This window comes from Lontra canadensis, unplaced genomic scaffold, assembly GCF_010015895.1.
Source record: "Lontra canadensis isolate GAN:19392208 unplaced genomic scaffold, GSC_riverotter_1.0 scaffold8, whole genome shotgun sequence".
Lineage (NCBI taxonomy): Eukaryota > Metazoa > Chordata > Mammalia > Carnivora > Mustelidae > Lontra > Lontra canadensis.
This window is the reverse complement of record NW_022631002.1, coordinates 5,957,496-5,973,826: the sequence shown is the minus strand read 5'-3', so window position 1 is coordinate 5,973,826 and position 16,331 is coordinate 5,957,496. Positions and strand designations below refer to the sequence as shown.

General features: G+C 43.4%; 1 protein-coding gene across 1 annotated transcript in view; it reads right to left on the bottom strand.

Moving 5' to 3' along the window:
* The window catches only part of LOC116865947 (thymosin beta-4-like), a 39,200-nt gene extending 26,477 nt beyond the window's left edge, over nucleotides 1–12,723 (bottom strand). The window contains exon 1 of the mRNA XM_032854605.1: nucleotides 12,651–12,723. Within this exon, the coding sequence (XP_032710496.1) occupies nucleotides 12,651–12,723 (73 nt within the window). The remainder of the gene's footprint in view (nucleotides 1–12,650) is intronic.
* Between the last annotated feature and the right edge of the window lie 3,608 nt (nucleotides 12,724–16,331).

The following is a 16,331-nucleotide window of genomic DNA, read 5'->3' as shown; positions in this document are numbered from 1 at the left end:
GGAGCATAAGAAATAACGCGGAGGACATAGGGAGATGGAGAGGAGAAGGGAGTTGAGGGAAATTGGAAGGGGAGATGAACCATGAGAGACTATGGACTCTGAAAAACAATCTGAGGGTTTTGAAGGGGCGGGGAGTGGGAGGTTGGGGGAGCCAGGTGGTGGGTATTATGGAGGGCACGTATTGCATGGAGCACTGGGTGTGGTACATAAACAATGAATTCTGTTATGCTGAAAAGAAATTAAAAAAAAAAGAAAACAGTCTTGGATTTCAAAGCAAGGTATAAAATCAGTATCTGTGTATTCATACTGATGTAAGTAAATGATTGAATAAATAAATAAGTGGAGGGAAGAATACAGATAAACCCTATGCAAGTGAGATCCAATAATTCCTGTGGATAATACACCTTCAAGGAAGGAGAGCATATCTCTTGATTCCCACAGTGCAGACTACGCGCTGTGATTTCTTCCCAAAATAAAGTGTGGAGGAGATGGGGTGGGGCGACAGTAATTTCGTATGAGAAACGTGACCAACACAACCACACTCAGATGATTAAAGCCCAAACCAACACCAATAACTCCCATTGTGTGCATACTTGATATGATGTGATGACAGTGGCGGGTAACGTCTGGGGTCTTCCTCCCCAAAACCCAGAAGCCTGGTCTTTTCTTGAGAGAACTATTTGTGGAACACTGTACAAAACACCTGACTAGCATTCTTTAAAACCATCAGAGTTATAAAAAACAAGGACATTCTGAGAAACTGTCCCAGCCAAGAGGAGCCTAAACAGACAATAGAATGTGGTGTCCTGAATGGGATCCTGGAACAGTAAAAGGACATTAGGTAAGAACTGAGGTAAACTGAAGTATGGGCTTTAATAATAATGTATGAATATTGGTTCATTAATTGTGATAAATGTGCCATATTAATGGAAGATGTGAATAGAGGAAATTGAGGTTTATGGGAACTCTATACTATTTTTAAAATTTCTCTGTAAATGTATAACTTCTAAAATATAGAGTTTATTATCAATTAAAAAATGCATGATAGGCATTGTGGCAGGGACGGGGATGAGTAAGACATGACCCTGTCCTTAAAGATCTAAAGTTCGTGAGTCCCTGGGGGGTGTGAACATACAGTTTAGTGTTTAAATCAGGAAACAGATGCAAAAGCAGAAGGCTTTGGGAGCCTGCAGTCTTCTTTTTCTTATTTAATTTTTATTTTTAAATTTTTTATTAAATTTTTATATTTTATATTTTGAATTTTTACTTAAGTAGGCTCCATGCCTAACATGGGGCTGAAACTCACAGTCCTCTGAGATCAAGAGTCGCATGCTCTATACCGACTGGGCCAGCCAGGTGCCCCTAAACCTGGGGTTTTAGAATAGTTGTCTGAAGACATCTATCCCACATCCTCTGAACAAGCCAATGTTCTCCCTAAAATTTCTATGAATACCTGGTTTGGGATGGCGGTTACCATCTGATTTCTAGGGCTGATTTTCAGTTGTGGGTGAGCTCATGCACTCTCTTCTCCTGATGATATGATGTGGGCCGGGGCAAAGGTCAAGAAAGAATTCTTGAGACATTTTTCAGTGCAAAAAGGTGTTTCTGTTAAAACACTGGGATGCACCTGTGGGCAGAAAAAGCTGCACTGGTATTGTCCGGAGGGGTTGATTATAAACTTTTAAATTGGGGAGGGGGTGGGTAGGATAAGGGAAGCTTCCAAAAGGATTTTCATATGTTAAGCCCACCTCGATGACTTATAGGATACTGGAGATCTGGCTATTGTCAAGCTATGGTTCCTTTTTGCCTCTAGAAAAGCATTAGCATTAAGGCACTTGGGAGTTCCTTGAAGAATGTCATATTCTGCCTGTGTCAAGTATTTGTCAATAGGTTGCAAGTTGTAACGAAATTTAATTTTATCTATATTCCTTTTGCCTTTGTTCTCATCACTGCCACTATCCTCTCCTTGTATCTGTGCTATGGTACTGTTTCCTTCAGCTTGTTTTCCTTCTTTTTTGCCCACCCACGTGTGTTGTCAGGGTTTATTAAAGATTGAAGATATGGAAGATGTTTACATGTCTTAAAGACAAAAAAATTAAAAGTATAGTTTTGACATTCTGTTCTTAAAACCTCCATGGCCCTTCCAGTGTAGGGAGCTTCTTAGCGGTGCTCCTAATTTGCAGACGCTGCTTCTGGCCTTGTCTGGTCCTCCCTCTCTTATCTCTTTGTCTACCTCTGGTACTCTGGATGGTTTCTTCTGCAGCAATGTTTGTCTCTCTTTTTATGTCTTGTTCTTAGAAGGCAGGTTTGGGAAATCACTTCCTCTACCCTGAAGCAGACTAGCAAAATATGTTTCTTAATAAAGACAGGTTTTTCTAAACAAACAAACAAATAATAAAATAAAATAAAATAAATAAGGTAAAGTGAAAGAAAAAGTGAAGTAAAGTAAAATAAAATATAAAATGCAATCTTAGGGGGTGCCCGGGTGGCCCAGTCGGTTAAGATGCCGACTCGTGGTTTCAGTTCCAGTTGTGATCTCGGGGTTGTGAGATCGAGCCCGTGTCAAGCTCTGGCCTCAGCCCAGATTCTGCTTCGGACTTTCTCTCCCTCTTCCTTTGCCCCTTCCCCCACACTCCTGTGTGATCTCTTTTTCTCTCTAAAATAAATAAATTGGAAAAAGAGAGAGAGAGAGAGAGAAAGAGAGAGAGAGACCCTCCCTCTCCTTCTGCCTCTTCCCCTTCTCTCTCTCAAATAAATAAGTAAATAAATCTTCAGAAAAAAAAAAAAGAAATCGCAAGTGCCGACTGTTAAAATAGTAATTTCTGTACTTCTGTATCAGGTCAGAAAACAAATTGAGTATCTGAAAAAAGAAAGAAGACTTGCTAATCAGTACAGGAGAATACCATCTACCTTCCCCGCAGAACACAGACTGAGATGGTTGTAGCTGCACACCGGGAAGAGGGGATGTGTCGTCTCTCCCTGTCTTCTCTCCGCCTTTCCCTAAGGAAGTGGCTGCTTCATTCTTCTCTCTTCGGAGTCCTTCCACGACTCATCTGCTTTCATTGGGTCCATTGCAACAACAAAGGGGCAACGGGGTGCGCCTGTGTTGCCTGATATGTTGGTTCAGCTCTTCCTTTCTGTTTGACCCAGTTTAATCAAAGCTTTCCTGATGTCTCATCAATCAGCTTTTACCAGGGAGACAGAGTGAGTTTCACCATGGCCATGCCCAGAAGCCATGTTAGTTGTTATCACTGTATTAGGGTTATTATTCACTTAATTGATCAGGACAGTTTCCCTCGGCCGGGCCAGTCGCAGCCGTACGCTATACTGATTATGGAAGAGTCTGTACTTTCATACATTCTTCTTCCTTCTATTTATCCCGAATTGATTAAGAGGGTCCATATTTCCTCAAGTGTCTATCTCAGTTGGAAGAAACGTCAGGGAGTGTTTTAATCATGACTTTTTGTTGCAAGCTATAAAACCCCAAATTCAACTAGCTCGAGCAAAAGAGGGAACGGATAGTGGAATAGTTCCAAGATCAAAGGCGGAACTGAAGGGTTCAGAGAACTTGGACGACAGAGTTACACACGTCTCTCCATTTCTCATCATTTTTTCCTTTGGCTGCTAGTTGCAGGCAGGTCCTTGCTTACAAGCCCCAAATTCCCATCATCCTAGGGTAGCCCCCCAACAGGAGAGAGACTGTTTTGTAATGTCTGTGAATCAGTGCCAGGGAGGAGCTCTGGGCAGCCCATCTGAAGTCACATGTTCTCTCCTTGGGTCAGCCACTGTTGCCAGGCATGTGAGGACTTAGGACTGACCTCATCTGAGATGCTTGCATCTGTTAGGGCAGTGGTTTATGGCGCCATGACTGATGGCATCAGAATGACAGGAGGTTGGTATAGGGCAGATAAATCAGTTTATACCCACTACTGAAAGGATGCTGCTTTTTCATGCTGGGATAATGAGTGTAAATAGGTTTTAGGAAAGGCATTGGGAAAAGAGGAGGTTGGTAGGTTTTACAGGTAGAAGCCTTCCTTCCTCCTGAGCACTTAGCCTGTGCCCCTTTCTCAGAAGCAGGAGAAAGCAAAACTCACCTAGTCATGATGGGTCATGAGATTTGCAGGGCATGATGTCCAAATAAACTAGCTTGGACATACCTTCAGGATCAGTAGAGACTCTCACTGGGTATGGGGTCTCACCTGGACCTGGAACTGCAGCAGGGATGTACGGTATCTTCTTTGTGCTTCCACTTTTACCCCTAAAGCCTCTGTGCAATAGGCCCCTCGTTCTGAGCTGGCCTGGAGTCTCCCAGCTGGCCAGGATTGGTAGTCTTCTCATCCTGGGCTTTCACAAGTCTGAATAAAGAGGTTGAAAAGGTCTTTATTTTTCTCTTGCCTGAGAGGTTGGAGGCCCCACTTCCTGGGGGCTGTTCCTAGTCCTGAATAAGAAAGTGGCTAAAGTGGTAGCATATGAGAGTCTTTTTTCTTCTTATTAATGGTTGCAACGGATTATAAAATGAAACCCAGCAGGCTTGGAAGGGCTTGCATCCATTTCAAAAGCACCAGTACATTCAGAGGCCAAAGAAATCTTTTGAGAGTGCACTGTAAAGAGTGTTGTCAGTCGTTTTTGTCGCTGTAAGCCCTGGCAGGGGTTCCGGAGCAAACCGATGCCATTTCATTTTCAGTTCCAATCACGGTCTAGTGGAATCAAGTCAGAGTCCAGCTGGGGTCTCTTCTTAGGCTAAGGAGAAAGCTGTGCAGGACTCATTCAGAGAACATTTATGGGGTTGTTCCTGTGCAGGACCAGGGACAGGGCCCTCCAGGCTGCCCATCCCTGACCTCAGGGAACTCACAGTCTAAACAACAGAAATTCATCAATCACACACAACTATAGTTTAAGATTGAAGGGAGGTGAACCCTGAGGGAGGTAAAAGCCAAAGACTTGGGTTGGAGGAGAGAGACTTTTCTTTAACCAGGTAACTATGAAGGGTGGTTGGTAGAGTAGGGAATAGAGAGAGAAAGGATCATAATTTTGTCATTGGGGACCCCACCTTGGAGTCCAAAGAGAAACATCAGAAAGAAATATTGGGTGTCCAGTTGCCAAATCTTCTAATACTTAAGTGATTTCATGACATCTCCTGGATAGACAATGAAACATCTCATGATGGGCTTAAAGCTGGGTCTTTTGAAAGAGCTATATATGAATTAAAATACCTTTCTCCTTATTATAGTATTTCATAATACTTTCCAAATCCAGACTTCTTTCCTCTTTCTCTGTAAGTCCCATTCACTTAAGAGACTGGAGGAGTGCTACAAGAAGTGAATCTGCCAATAAAATCTTTCTCCCCAGTTAGGAGAGAGTAACCAGAGATCTCTTCTAGTGATCTTGCCTTCTTGTGACATTTGGATCCCACTCATCAGCACTGAAAATTTCCAGATAGGATAGGCTAGAGTTGCCAGATAAAATATAGGACACACAGTTAAATTTGCATTTCAGATAAAGAGATAGACAATGAGTAATTTTCTTATGTAAGTATGTCCTGGCTTAATCCAGGCTCACTTGGCATCTTGGCACTAAATGAATAGCTTGGTTTCTTCTCCATATCTAGCTTTATTAGATCAAATTATTATCAAAATCACATGCTTGTCAAAATAAGTCCAAGTGTCCCAGTCCCATCCTAGCTCCTCATGGTGTGTAGCAGAAGAGGGATTCAAGGCAGAGCAGGGGAGACACTGGCTGAAGCATATATACCAACAAAAAGTTAATCTTGGGAGCATTAAAGATCTGATTGCTGTTCTAAACTCCATCCCAAGTTTGGACCTTCGTCAGGGCTACTTACCCTGTTCTCTTCCACCATCCTTTATATTCACAGAACCACTTTCACTCCTGAGGTATGCAAGGAGAGAGCAGAATGATTGAGTAGAGCTCACACTGGAGGCTGAGCTCCTGGGAAGTAGGAACCCGGGGAGAGTGAATGAGGTAGTTGGCAGGATGAATGAAATGAGGTGGGCATAAAGCAACAAGTCTCCTCAGCTGGTCATGAGTGGTTGGCCCTCATGAAGGGGGATGCCCCGAAAGTATAGAATTAAAGGCCCACAAATATTGAAGGAACTGGGGCCATGTTCACGAAAGCAGTACTTCTTGAGCTTTAATGTCCATACAAATTACCTGTGGATCTTGTTAAAGTGGAGATTCTGATTCAGCAGTTCTAGGTGGGTCCTAAGATTCTGCATTCCTAATAAGTTCCCAAGTGATGCTGATACTTCTAGAACATGGTTCACATTTTGAGTGGTGTTAAAGAGAAATTGCACTGGACATTTGTTAAAAATGCAAGGAAGACTTTATTCAGTGGGGAAGAGAGTTTGAATTCAAGGTTGAATCCAGCAAGCATGGGTGGGGATTTATAGCCTATAGGCAGAGTGATGGAGAGGATGGAAAATTACTGAGAGGAATTTGATTGGGTATCAGGGGGGATTCTTGCTCAACTGGCTTAGCAGGATTTGTGCTAAAACCACCAGGCTTTTCGCCTCGCAATAGACTGTCAAATTATGAACAGTCTCCCTTCCCCTTCCATCAGGATCATGCATTGCTGATGTTTTATAAACATCGAAACAAAATCCAATACCTCAATGTCTTTCCAATGAAGGGGGTCCAGGGCATAGAGTGAATTGCCCATTCAGCAATAGGGAGCTTAGTTCAAGGTCATCTCATCTCACCTCATCTGTGGCTTAGCCACAGTATTTCCTTGAGGGCATGATGAGCATAGGCTCTTCTTTCTCTTTTAACCACTTTTATAACCCTCTGCATTCTCTTTCTCTGTAACTTAAACCCAGTGGACAGACAACACCTGGAAACCCCTCCTCTGATTCCCCAGGGAATCCCTGCAGGCTCTCTTGGGAGGAGAGATGTCTAACTCTTGGGGAAATATCGGCAGAGGAACAGGTTCAGGGGTTCTTTCTCTTTTCCGGTTAGGGCATGAGAAGGCTTCTGCAGAGAAAATACAATTGAGGGTCATCTCCCCAGGGTCTGGGGTCATCCTCCTCCCTTGCTACGTCACCCTCCTTCATTCCATGCCACTTTCCACAGCCCCAAAAGGCCCCTGCAACCCTTCCTTTGCTGCATTTGCCCAGCATTTGTTTCTTCCCTTTATTTAAAATGTTGTGGTTTCATTACTTTTAAAAAGTGGAAGCCAGTGATTTTCTTCCTTGTGAGGCAGAGGGGGATGTGGAAAGAAAAAGCCCTGGGATTCGGAGCCTGGAAACTCATATCCTTCTTTCATCACCTCTTTCCTTGAAGATATGGATAGGAATGATGGTAAAAGGAAGAGATCACTTCCAGGTAACTTCTCCATTTATCTTGGGTAAATCGTCAACTAACTTCGGCTCCATTTTACAGATTTAAAAGATGAGGGTAGAAACCATTCTTCTTTGCCCACATTCAAGAAATGGATGGGAAAGTGTGTGTGGGGTATAAATTGCAAATCACACATTGGTTACTTTTGCTACTAGGAGCAGTATTATAAGGAGAAAACACATTTTATGAAGTTTTTTTCTTAAAAAATGAACTATTGGGACTTCATGAAGATAAAAAGCTTCTGTACATTGAAAGAAACAATCAACAAAGCTAAAAGGCAACCTATGGAATGGGAGAAGACATTTTCAGATGACATAGCTGATAAAGGGTTAGTATCCAAAATCTATAAAGAACTTAACAAACTGAACCCCCTAAAGAAACCAAATAATCTGGTTAGTAAATGGACAGAAGACTTGAATAGACATTTCTGCAAAGAAGACGTCCAGTTGGCTAACAGGTGCTCTACATCACTTGTCATCAGGGAAATACAAATCAAAACCATGATGAGATGCCACCTCACACCTGTCAGAACGGCTAAAATCAACAACACAGAAACAACAGGTGTTGGTGAGGATGCGGAGAAAGGGAAAGCTTCTTGCGCTATTGAGGGGACTGTAAACTGGTGCAGCTAGTCTAGAAAACAGCATGGAGGTTCCTCAAAAAGTTAAGTAATAGAGCTACCCTACAATCCGGCAATTGTAGCTCTAGTTATTTACCCGACAGATATGCAAATACAGATGCAAAGGGACATGTGCACCCCAATGTTTATAGCAGCATTATCAACAATAGCCAAACTGGAAAGAGCCCCAGTGTCCGTTGACTGATGAATGGGTAAAGAAGATGTGAGATATGTGTGTGTGTGTGTGTGTGTGTGTGTGTGTGTGTGTATAATACACACTATGGAATATTACTCAGCCATCAAAAAGAACAAAATCTTGCCATTTGCAATGATGTGGATGGAGCTAGAGAGTATTACGCTGAGTGAAACAAGTCAATCAGAGAAAGACAAAGACCATATGATCTCACTCACGTGTGTAATTTAAGCTATAAAACAAATGAACATAGGGGAAAGGGAAAAAAAGAGGGAAGCAAACTGTAAGAGACTCTTAACTATAAAGAACAAACTGAAGGTTGCTGGAGGGGTGGTGGTGGGGGATGGGCTAAATGGGTGATTGGTATTAAGGAGGACACTGGGTGTTGCACGTACTTGAGGAATCACTAAATTCTACTCCTGAAACCAATATTACGCTATAGGTTAACTAACTAGAATTTAAATAAAAATTTGGAAGAAAAAAGTATTTTCTTCAAATGAGTAAGACAAAGACATGGTAAAAAACACAGAGTGTAAGGGTTATACAGTGGAAAGTATGCTTCCTTCCTGCCAAACATCCTTTCTCAGAATAGTAGCTATTTTCAATCAGCTTCATATGTTTTCTTCCAGAAGTATTCTCTGTGGTGTGCCTGGGTGGTTCAGTCGGTTAGGCATCTGACTCTTGACCTCAGCACAGGTTTTGGTCTCATGGTCATGAGTTCAAGCCCTGTGTTGGGTTCCACACTGGGTCTGGAGTCTACTTAAAAAACAGACAACCTCTCTGCATATAGAGGCACCTGCATATATGTATGCATGTATATGTTTATCTATGTCAATTTGTATATACTATTTTTAAACAAATGATAGCAAACTTCTCCATCTTTCTTTTTGTTAACTGTGTAGTTTAGTGATTATCCCATATCAGCATGTTAGATCTTCCTTATTCTCTGTCACAATTATACATTATTATTATTTTTTAAAGATTTATTTATATTTAGAAAGAGAAAGAGGATATGGTGAGGGAGGGGAAGAGGGAGAAGGAGAGAGAGGGGAGCAGACTCCCTGCTGAGTGGGGAGCCTGATGCCAGACTCAATCTCAGGATCCTGAAATAATGACCTGAGCCAAAACCAAGAGTTGGGTGCTTAACCAGCTGAGCCACCCAGGTACCCCATAGCTATACATGATTTTTTAAAAAAAGATTTTATTTATTTATTTGACAGAGAGGGAGAGAGAGAGATCACAAGTAGGCAGAGAAACAGGCACAGTGCGGGGGCAGGCTCCCTGCTGAGCAGAGAACCCGATACAGGGCTCAATCCCAGGACCCTGGGATCATGACCTGAGCCAAAGGCAGAGGCTTAACCCACTGAGTCACCCAGGTGCCCTGCTATACGTGATTTGATTGCACATCATTACATACTAATTACAACTTATTTCATCTTATTTCTTTTTTAAAAGATTTTATTTATTTATTTGACACACACAGAGCACAAGCAGGGTAAGTGGCAGGCAGGCAGGCAGCCGGAGAGGGAGAAGAAGTCTCCCTGCCGAGCAAGGAGCCCGATGTGGGGCTCGATCCCAGGACCCTCAGATCATGACCTGAGCAAAGGCAGCTGCTTAACCAACAGCCACCCAGGTGCCCTTGAATCTTATTTTTAATGGTGGGCATTTAATTTATTTCCAGTGACTGGCTATTTCAAGTTTTGCTGCAGTGACCATCCTGAGCATTTGTGTATCTGTTCAAGTAGATCTGTATCATGAGGTATCAGAAGCAGAATATTTGGGTCCAAGATTATGAGTACGTTATATTTTAGTAGAAATTACCAAATTTCCCTCTGGAGAAATGTCAACAATCTGCATTTGCACCAGCACGTTTTTTCCGTATACCTTCACCAATTCTGTGAATCCATCTGTGCTAATACGAATTTATAATGCCATCTCATTGTTAGGTAATTTTGTACTGCTGTAATTCTGAGGGAGCTTGAACAGCTTTCTCTTCATAGGCTTAAAAACCATCTCTCTGTGCACAGCTTGAGTATGCTCTTTTTCCATTTGAGAAAGCACATATTACGAGGGCTGGCCCAGATTGGCCTGGCTCAGTAGAGCCACTCTCCCCAAGGCTTATCTGGGGCTCCCTTTCAGCTCCTCTAGCTCCTGTCTCTCTGTTTTCAGTGTCTGGATGCTGGTCTGGCAGTCATAGAAGCCCTAGGCTGTGTATCTGTGCCAGTGCACCCATCTAGTTGCCCCTGATAAGTGAAAGCTGACTGCACAGTTCTGTATTTATTTATGGCTTTTCTTCCAGCTACAAGAAGGATTTTTATTCCTCTTCACCCAATTCCTGAGAGTTGGTGTGAAGCAAGTGTCTTCTCAATTTCATAGTATAGCGAATGGAGATGAAGACGTTTAATGGTTTGTCTGAGCACCTAGTGAGACATCTGCCAAGTCTACGAGTATAAGATGTTTGGCGGTGTCACTGGGTGGAACATGGTACCAGGAATGTAGAGAGATGTACTTTTTGCTTTTGGTTTTCGTATGGATTTCTTGAGAGAGATTGGGCAAAACATACTCCATCTCTCAGATCAGTTTTGTCATCTGAAGGCCTTCAGACCACAGCGAAGTTCTGACACCCATGGAAAGAGGAGGAAAGAAGAAGGATTGGGGAGGAAGAACTTTGGCTTGTAGAACAAATCTGAGAGAGTCTCAACTGTGCAGATGGCGAGATCCAGAGCAGGGATTACCCATTAGAGGATCATCAGAGACAACAGTGTTTCGACCCCCAAACCCCTGTTGTGTGCAGTCATTGACTAGGAACTCTTCAGGCAGACATTGGTCTTGGCTTGAATACTGGGGTACCCCTTAAGACCCTGCAATTGGGGGATTTCGGTGAGCTGTACTCCTCATGGCAGACTCCCCTTTGCAGGGAGCTCTGGGATTAAACCCCCATGACTGCCACGGCTGGTGGTTTGGGTGGCTTTAGTCATTCCAGCAGACCCCTTCAAAGGCATTGCAGGTGTGGAGGCAAAAATTACTCCAGGATTAAGCAATATTATACTCATCTTCTTCCTACACTTCTTCATTTGTTACTTAAATTGCTTGCTGGAGGTAATTTGTTTTCTTTTACTGTGGAATATATTGTACATAGAATCTGCATAATTTTGTATTCATTTAGACACAAGGGAGGGACCAAGTGCCAAAACAATGAGAAAATCCCAGATCCTTAGGTGTTTATGGGAAGAGAGGCACAATATGTCCAGATTTCCCAAAAGGAAAGAGGTACATGGAATTTCTAGTGGCAACCCTTCTTATCTGAGTTTGCTCAGGACCCTCAAGGTCCTGAGACTTTCCTGTCTCATGCCTGCTTCTGGTTTCAGCCACAGCTGTGGGGGACTGTTCTATGGAAGCTCAGAGTAACCTGGTGGTATCATACCTGAAGCACAGAGGTACAGAGCTCCTTTGTGTGTTCTGCCCTTGGGTCTGTTCTGAGCTGTCAGTCTAGTGGGTCCTGGAAAGCCTCCCTGGAAAGGTCAGGGAGTTGATGATGTGTCTGAGTCAAGCTCAACCAGGGATTAGAGTCTGTGGATGAAGGCCTAGACCATTGTCCTTCAGGTGGGCAGTTCTGGGAGGCACTCTAGCTATCTCTGGAGCTCCCAGGAAATGGAACCCCTTTGGCCAACAGCAGGAACCTCAGTTATGCACCTTTATTTGGTCTTTTCCTCCCTGTGTATCTTACTTCTCTTGGTTCCTCATTTCCTTCAGTTATCTGAGATTACCTCCAAAATAAACTACCTACACCCCCTCTGTCTCAGGATCAGCTTTTTGGGGGGAACCCAAATAGGGCTCACAGGCCCCCAAACCCTGAAAAGTGGGTCCTAATGACGTAGGTAGCGATTGGAACCTTTTTGTGAACTGTGAATGAAGAGGTAGGAGACTTCTCTCCTTTCTTCTGATGCCTTCTTTACATCTCTGTTAAGCGGTGTGGTGCATTATGGTGTCTCATTGGGAATGGCCTGGAATTGCTAATCTTAGGGTGATTGGTACAAAGAAACAAAGAAGATTTGGTCAAGAGCCTATGACCACCACCTGTGTGGCAGCCTAGATATTCTTGACTCCCTGCTCTAAACTTCACTTGGCTTTTCTTTAGGAAGACCCAGCCTGGGATCATTTCCTCCACAATAGATTCTACGTAAAACTGAGTCTGAACTATGGAGCTCCTATAGGCTTCAAGGTTGTATTGTTCTGAATAATTGCCAGATGTCCTCAGATGTCTTGCTTCTTGGCTCTTTGCTTACGCTTGTGATCATTCTTGATTTTGGTTTTTATTTATGTCCCCCTGGTTCTGTCTTCAACAAGTTCAAGTAGGACCCAATCACTAAAGCTTGCTTAAAAATTGAAAAAAAATTTAAAAATTGTGGTAAAATATGCATAACATGAAATTTACCATCTTAACCATTTTTAAGCGTCCAGTTCAGTGGCATGAAGTACACGCACATTGTTGTGCGACCACGACCACCGTCTGTGCACAGAACTCTTTCATCTCGTAAAAGTGAAGGTCTGTATCCATTGCACAACATCTACCCATCTCCCCCTTCCCCAGACCATGGCAGCCAGCGTTCTACTTTCTGTTTCTATGAATGTGACTACTCTAGGCACCTCATGTAAGCGGGATCCAACAGTATTCACCTGTTTGAGGTCGTCTTATTTCACCTGGCGTCATGTTCTTGAGCTTCACCCATGTTGTAGTGTATCTCGGGATTTCCTTCTCTTTCATGGATGAATCCCATTTCATTGTAAGTATGTACGGCATTGTGTTTATCCTTTCGTCCACCTGTGGACACTTGGGCTGCTTCCACCTTTTGGCTGTTGCACATAAAGCTCTTATGAACATGGGTGAATGAGGCTCACTTTTGATGCTCTTCCACTGAGAAGCCTCCCCTTATGCTTCTTCTGTCCTTGGTAGATGGTGAGCAGTGATGTGGCAGTGTCTCACTCATCCTCCTATCCCACTGACAAAAAGAGAAACTATAGAATACTAGACACTTAAATCAATGGTTGTTGAATTCCTCGATTCCCATATGCATTATTTCCCCCAAAGCTACAGAGATCCTGAATCTCCATGGCAGCTTGCTCCAGCGGCCAGCTGGTTCTCACCCTCCGGTGTCGGTAGCCATCTCGAGTATCTGTTAAGTCAGCGCACGCTCCTGGACTCAGTGTCTGTTGCTGCCCTCCGCGATCAATTTCTGCCTCAACTCTTGGCTCTGACCTGGAAATTCTGACTTAGACTTGCAGTTAGGCTCACTTGTTGAGTCGTCCTCATTGATGGACAATAAGAACAGGATTGTGAGGGGATTAAATGAGATGGTGTGTGTAAAGGACCTAGCAGAGACCTGGCTCATGCAAGTGCACAGTGAATAGTGACCCTTATTATCGAGCACAGCATCACCCATTATATACAATTATAGATTATGTTTATATATATGTGTGTATATATGTCACTCTTTTTACTTATATTCCTCTTCAAAAATCATCTAAGGCTTATAATAATTCAAAGTTACATGTATAAAAGAATTATTGAAGTAAGACCAGAAAAATCTAGAGTAACATTTTAGAGACAGGAAAATCATAATATCAGAATCCTAGATTAAGTGTAGCTGTGGTACTTACCATCAAATTGAGCTTTGATCCTGCATTTGCACCACAGACAGCATGAGAGACCCGAGTTTGTTACTTGCCTCCATCTCCACAACGGGTCCAGTCCCTGTCCCTGAGGAGGTGGTAGCCATGCTCTGTTCTGTAACTCTCGGTGAACCCACTTCTGACTGGCTATGACTATGAATACAGAAGAGCTGGACCACTACAGCACTGGTTTGGACCATGACTTTGTACATGGACAAAAAGGAAAGAAAAGAAGCAAGAAACACCTCCATCATCTCTTTCATATCTCAGGGAACAGAAGAAAGAAGATAGCCACTTCTGTGGGGAGTGCTCGTGGGGGAACTGAACACTCCTTTCGATGTTTGGTGAAGAGTATGGAGCAGAGCAAGGGAGAAAGGGGTTACGAGGGGAGTGTTTTTCTTCTCTGTTTTGTACTTGGAAAGGAGAGGTTAAGATTGAATAAGGGAAAGAACTCCTTTTTGGATCCGAGTATAACTGTTCCCTTTGCTGCGGTCACAGGGTTTGGAAGACTTGCCTGGGCAAGACCCATGAGAACGGTGAGAACAACGTCTGCCTGAGCAGATGATGCTGTACTGGGCAGGGCCTCAGAGCTGATGCAGGCTTCTCAGTGTAACTGGCTGGGTTACTCTCCCTGGTCATGAATATCAATACTCAGTTCAGCGGTTATCTTCCCAGGGTATTTTCCTGTGAAGGGTTGCTTAGGTTTGAAGTCGTGTCTAGTATGAGCCGATTAGACAGTTTGTGTCACTGAGGATGTCAAAATACTTCTCATCTCCCTATTCAGTGATACTACTTAAAGCCTGCCTCAGGGCCCTTTCACTGCTATGGACTGAATTGTGCCCCCCCAGAATTTATATATTAAAGCCCTAACCCCCAATACGACTGCGTTTGGAGAGAGAGCCAAGAGGAGGTAATTAAGGTTAAATGGGTCATAAGGATCGGCCCTGATCTGACAGGATTAGTGTCCTCAGAGGAATAGATAGCAGAGTGATGCTCTCTCCTCCTTCGCCCTCTCCCTCTTCTTTTCTCTCTCTCTCTCTCTGTATCATGTTAGGACACAGTAAGAAGATGGCTGTCTGCAAGCCAGGAGGAGAGCTCTCACCAGAAAACAAATCCAGCTGGCATTTGGGTCTTGGACGTCCCAGCCTCTAGAACTGTGAGACACCAATTTCTCTTGTTCAAGACACCCAGTCTATGGGATTTTGTGACGGTAGCCTGAGCAGACTAATATACTGACTGCATACCCAACCCGGGGACCAGGACAATTACACCATCCCTGCTACCAACCCCACAATGACCTGTGTGATCTTACATGGCTTGCACGTTCTGCTTCTGTCCTGACCATCCTCACCCAGCTTCAGCTAGTCAGAGCCACGTCTCCTCTGTCTGACGTGACAGCCCAACCGGGAAATGACCAGCTCACTCCCAGCACAAGGGAGCCCGTGGTGCTTTCCTGCGTGGGCCTCTCTAGGTCTCCCGAGATAGGAGAAGCAGCCTTTGGTGCAGCTCCCCCTCTCCTGCATGTGTTGGAGCTTCTGGGACATCAGTTTAAAATATACTCTTAGCTTCTCCTACTTCTATATAGGAGCTCCTGAGGATGGGGAGGAAGTAAGTACCTCTGGGCATTCTACGATTGTAGCTGAAGTGTCTTCTGTAAACCTGAAATTCTTGGGGAGTCTTTTTTACCTTAAAAACATTCTTGGCATTTTGCCTTATACTTCATAATATTTTTGTGATAATTTTAATATGCCATGTTTCCCCAGTCAAGTGTGTATGTGTGTGTGTGTGTGTGTGTGTGTTGCAGTATATGATTTGTACTCATGGGATTCACATACCTTGGCATAGCTCAAGAGCCCCTTGGGGATATGCATGCGTCAGTCTGAAAAATACGATTTTATACAATTGTTAGAAAAGGTATTACTTTCTTGTTAGCTTGGTAGAATAAGGCGACATCAACCTTGTATATATCATAGTTGCCATAAATGCCTATGGCGTACCAAGCATTGTGCTATTTGATTAATATTGTGGCCACCTATAAGGGTAGAATGGACTCCTACCCCAAATTTGGTTTGATATCGACTAATGATAGCGTACACACCAAGAGGGATGAAAAGATTTATTACTTGTGTGATGCAGAATTCTGGGGTGAGCAGAGCAGGCATTCCAAGCTGATCTGAAAATGGCTTGTGAGAGCAAGGACAGGAGACTGGTTTGGGGTTTTTACTGTGGTTGGGGAGTGGGGCCTCAGTGAGGGATGCCAAAGGAGGGAGTTTCCATCAGTTTGAGTAGAGATGAGGCAGGAAGGGAAGGCGGAGGGTGAGCTTAAAAGTTGTCAACAATCAAACATCAGAAAACGAGCCTGACTATTGGAGTTTGATGTCTGTTTTCTTACTGAATCATTATCACATACCATGAGGAGGGTTCTATGGTGATTCACATTTTACAGATGAAGGATTGTGGATCAAAAGTGTTAAGTGACTTACCCAAGGTCACAAA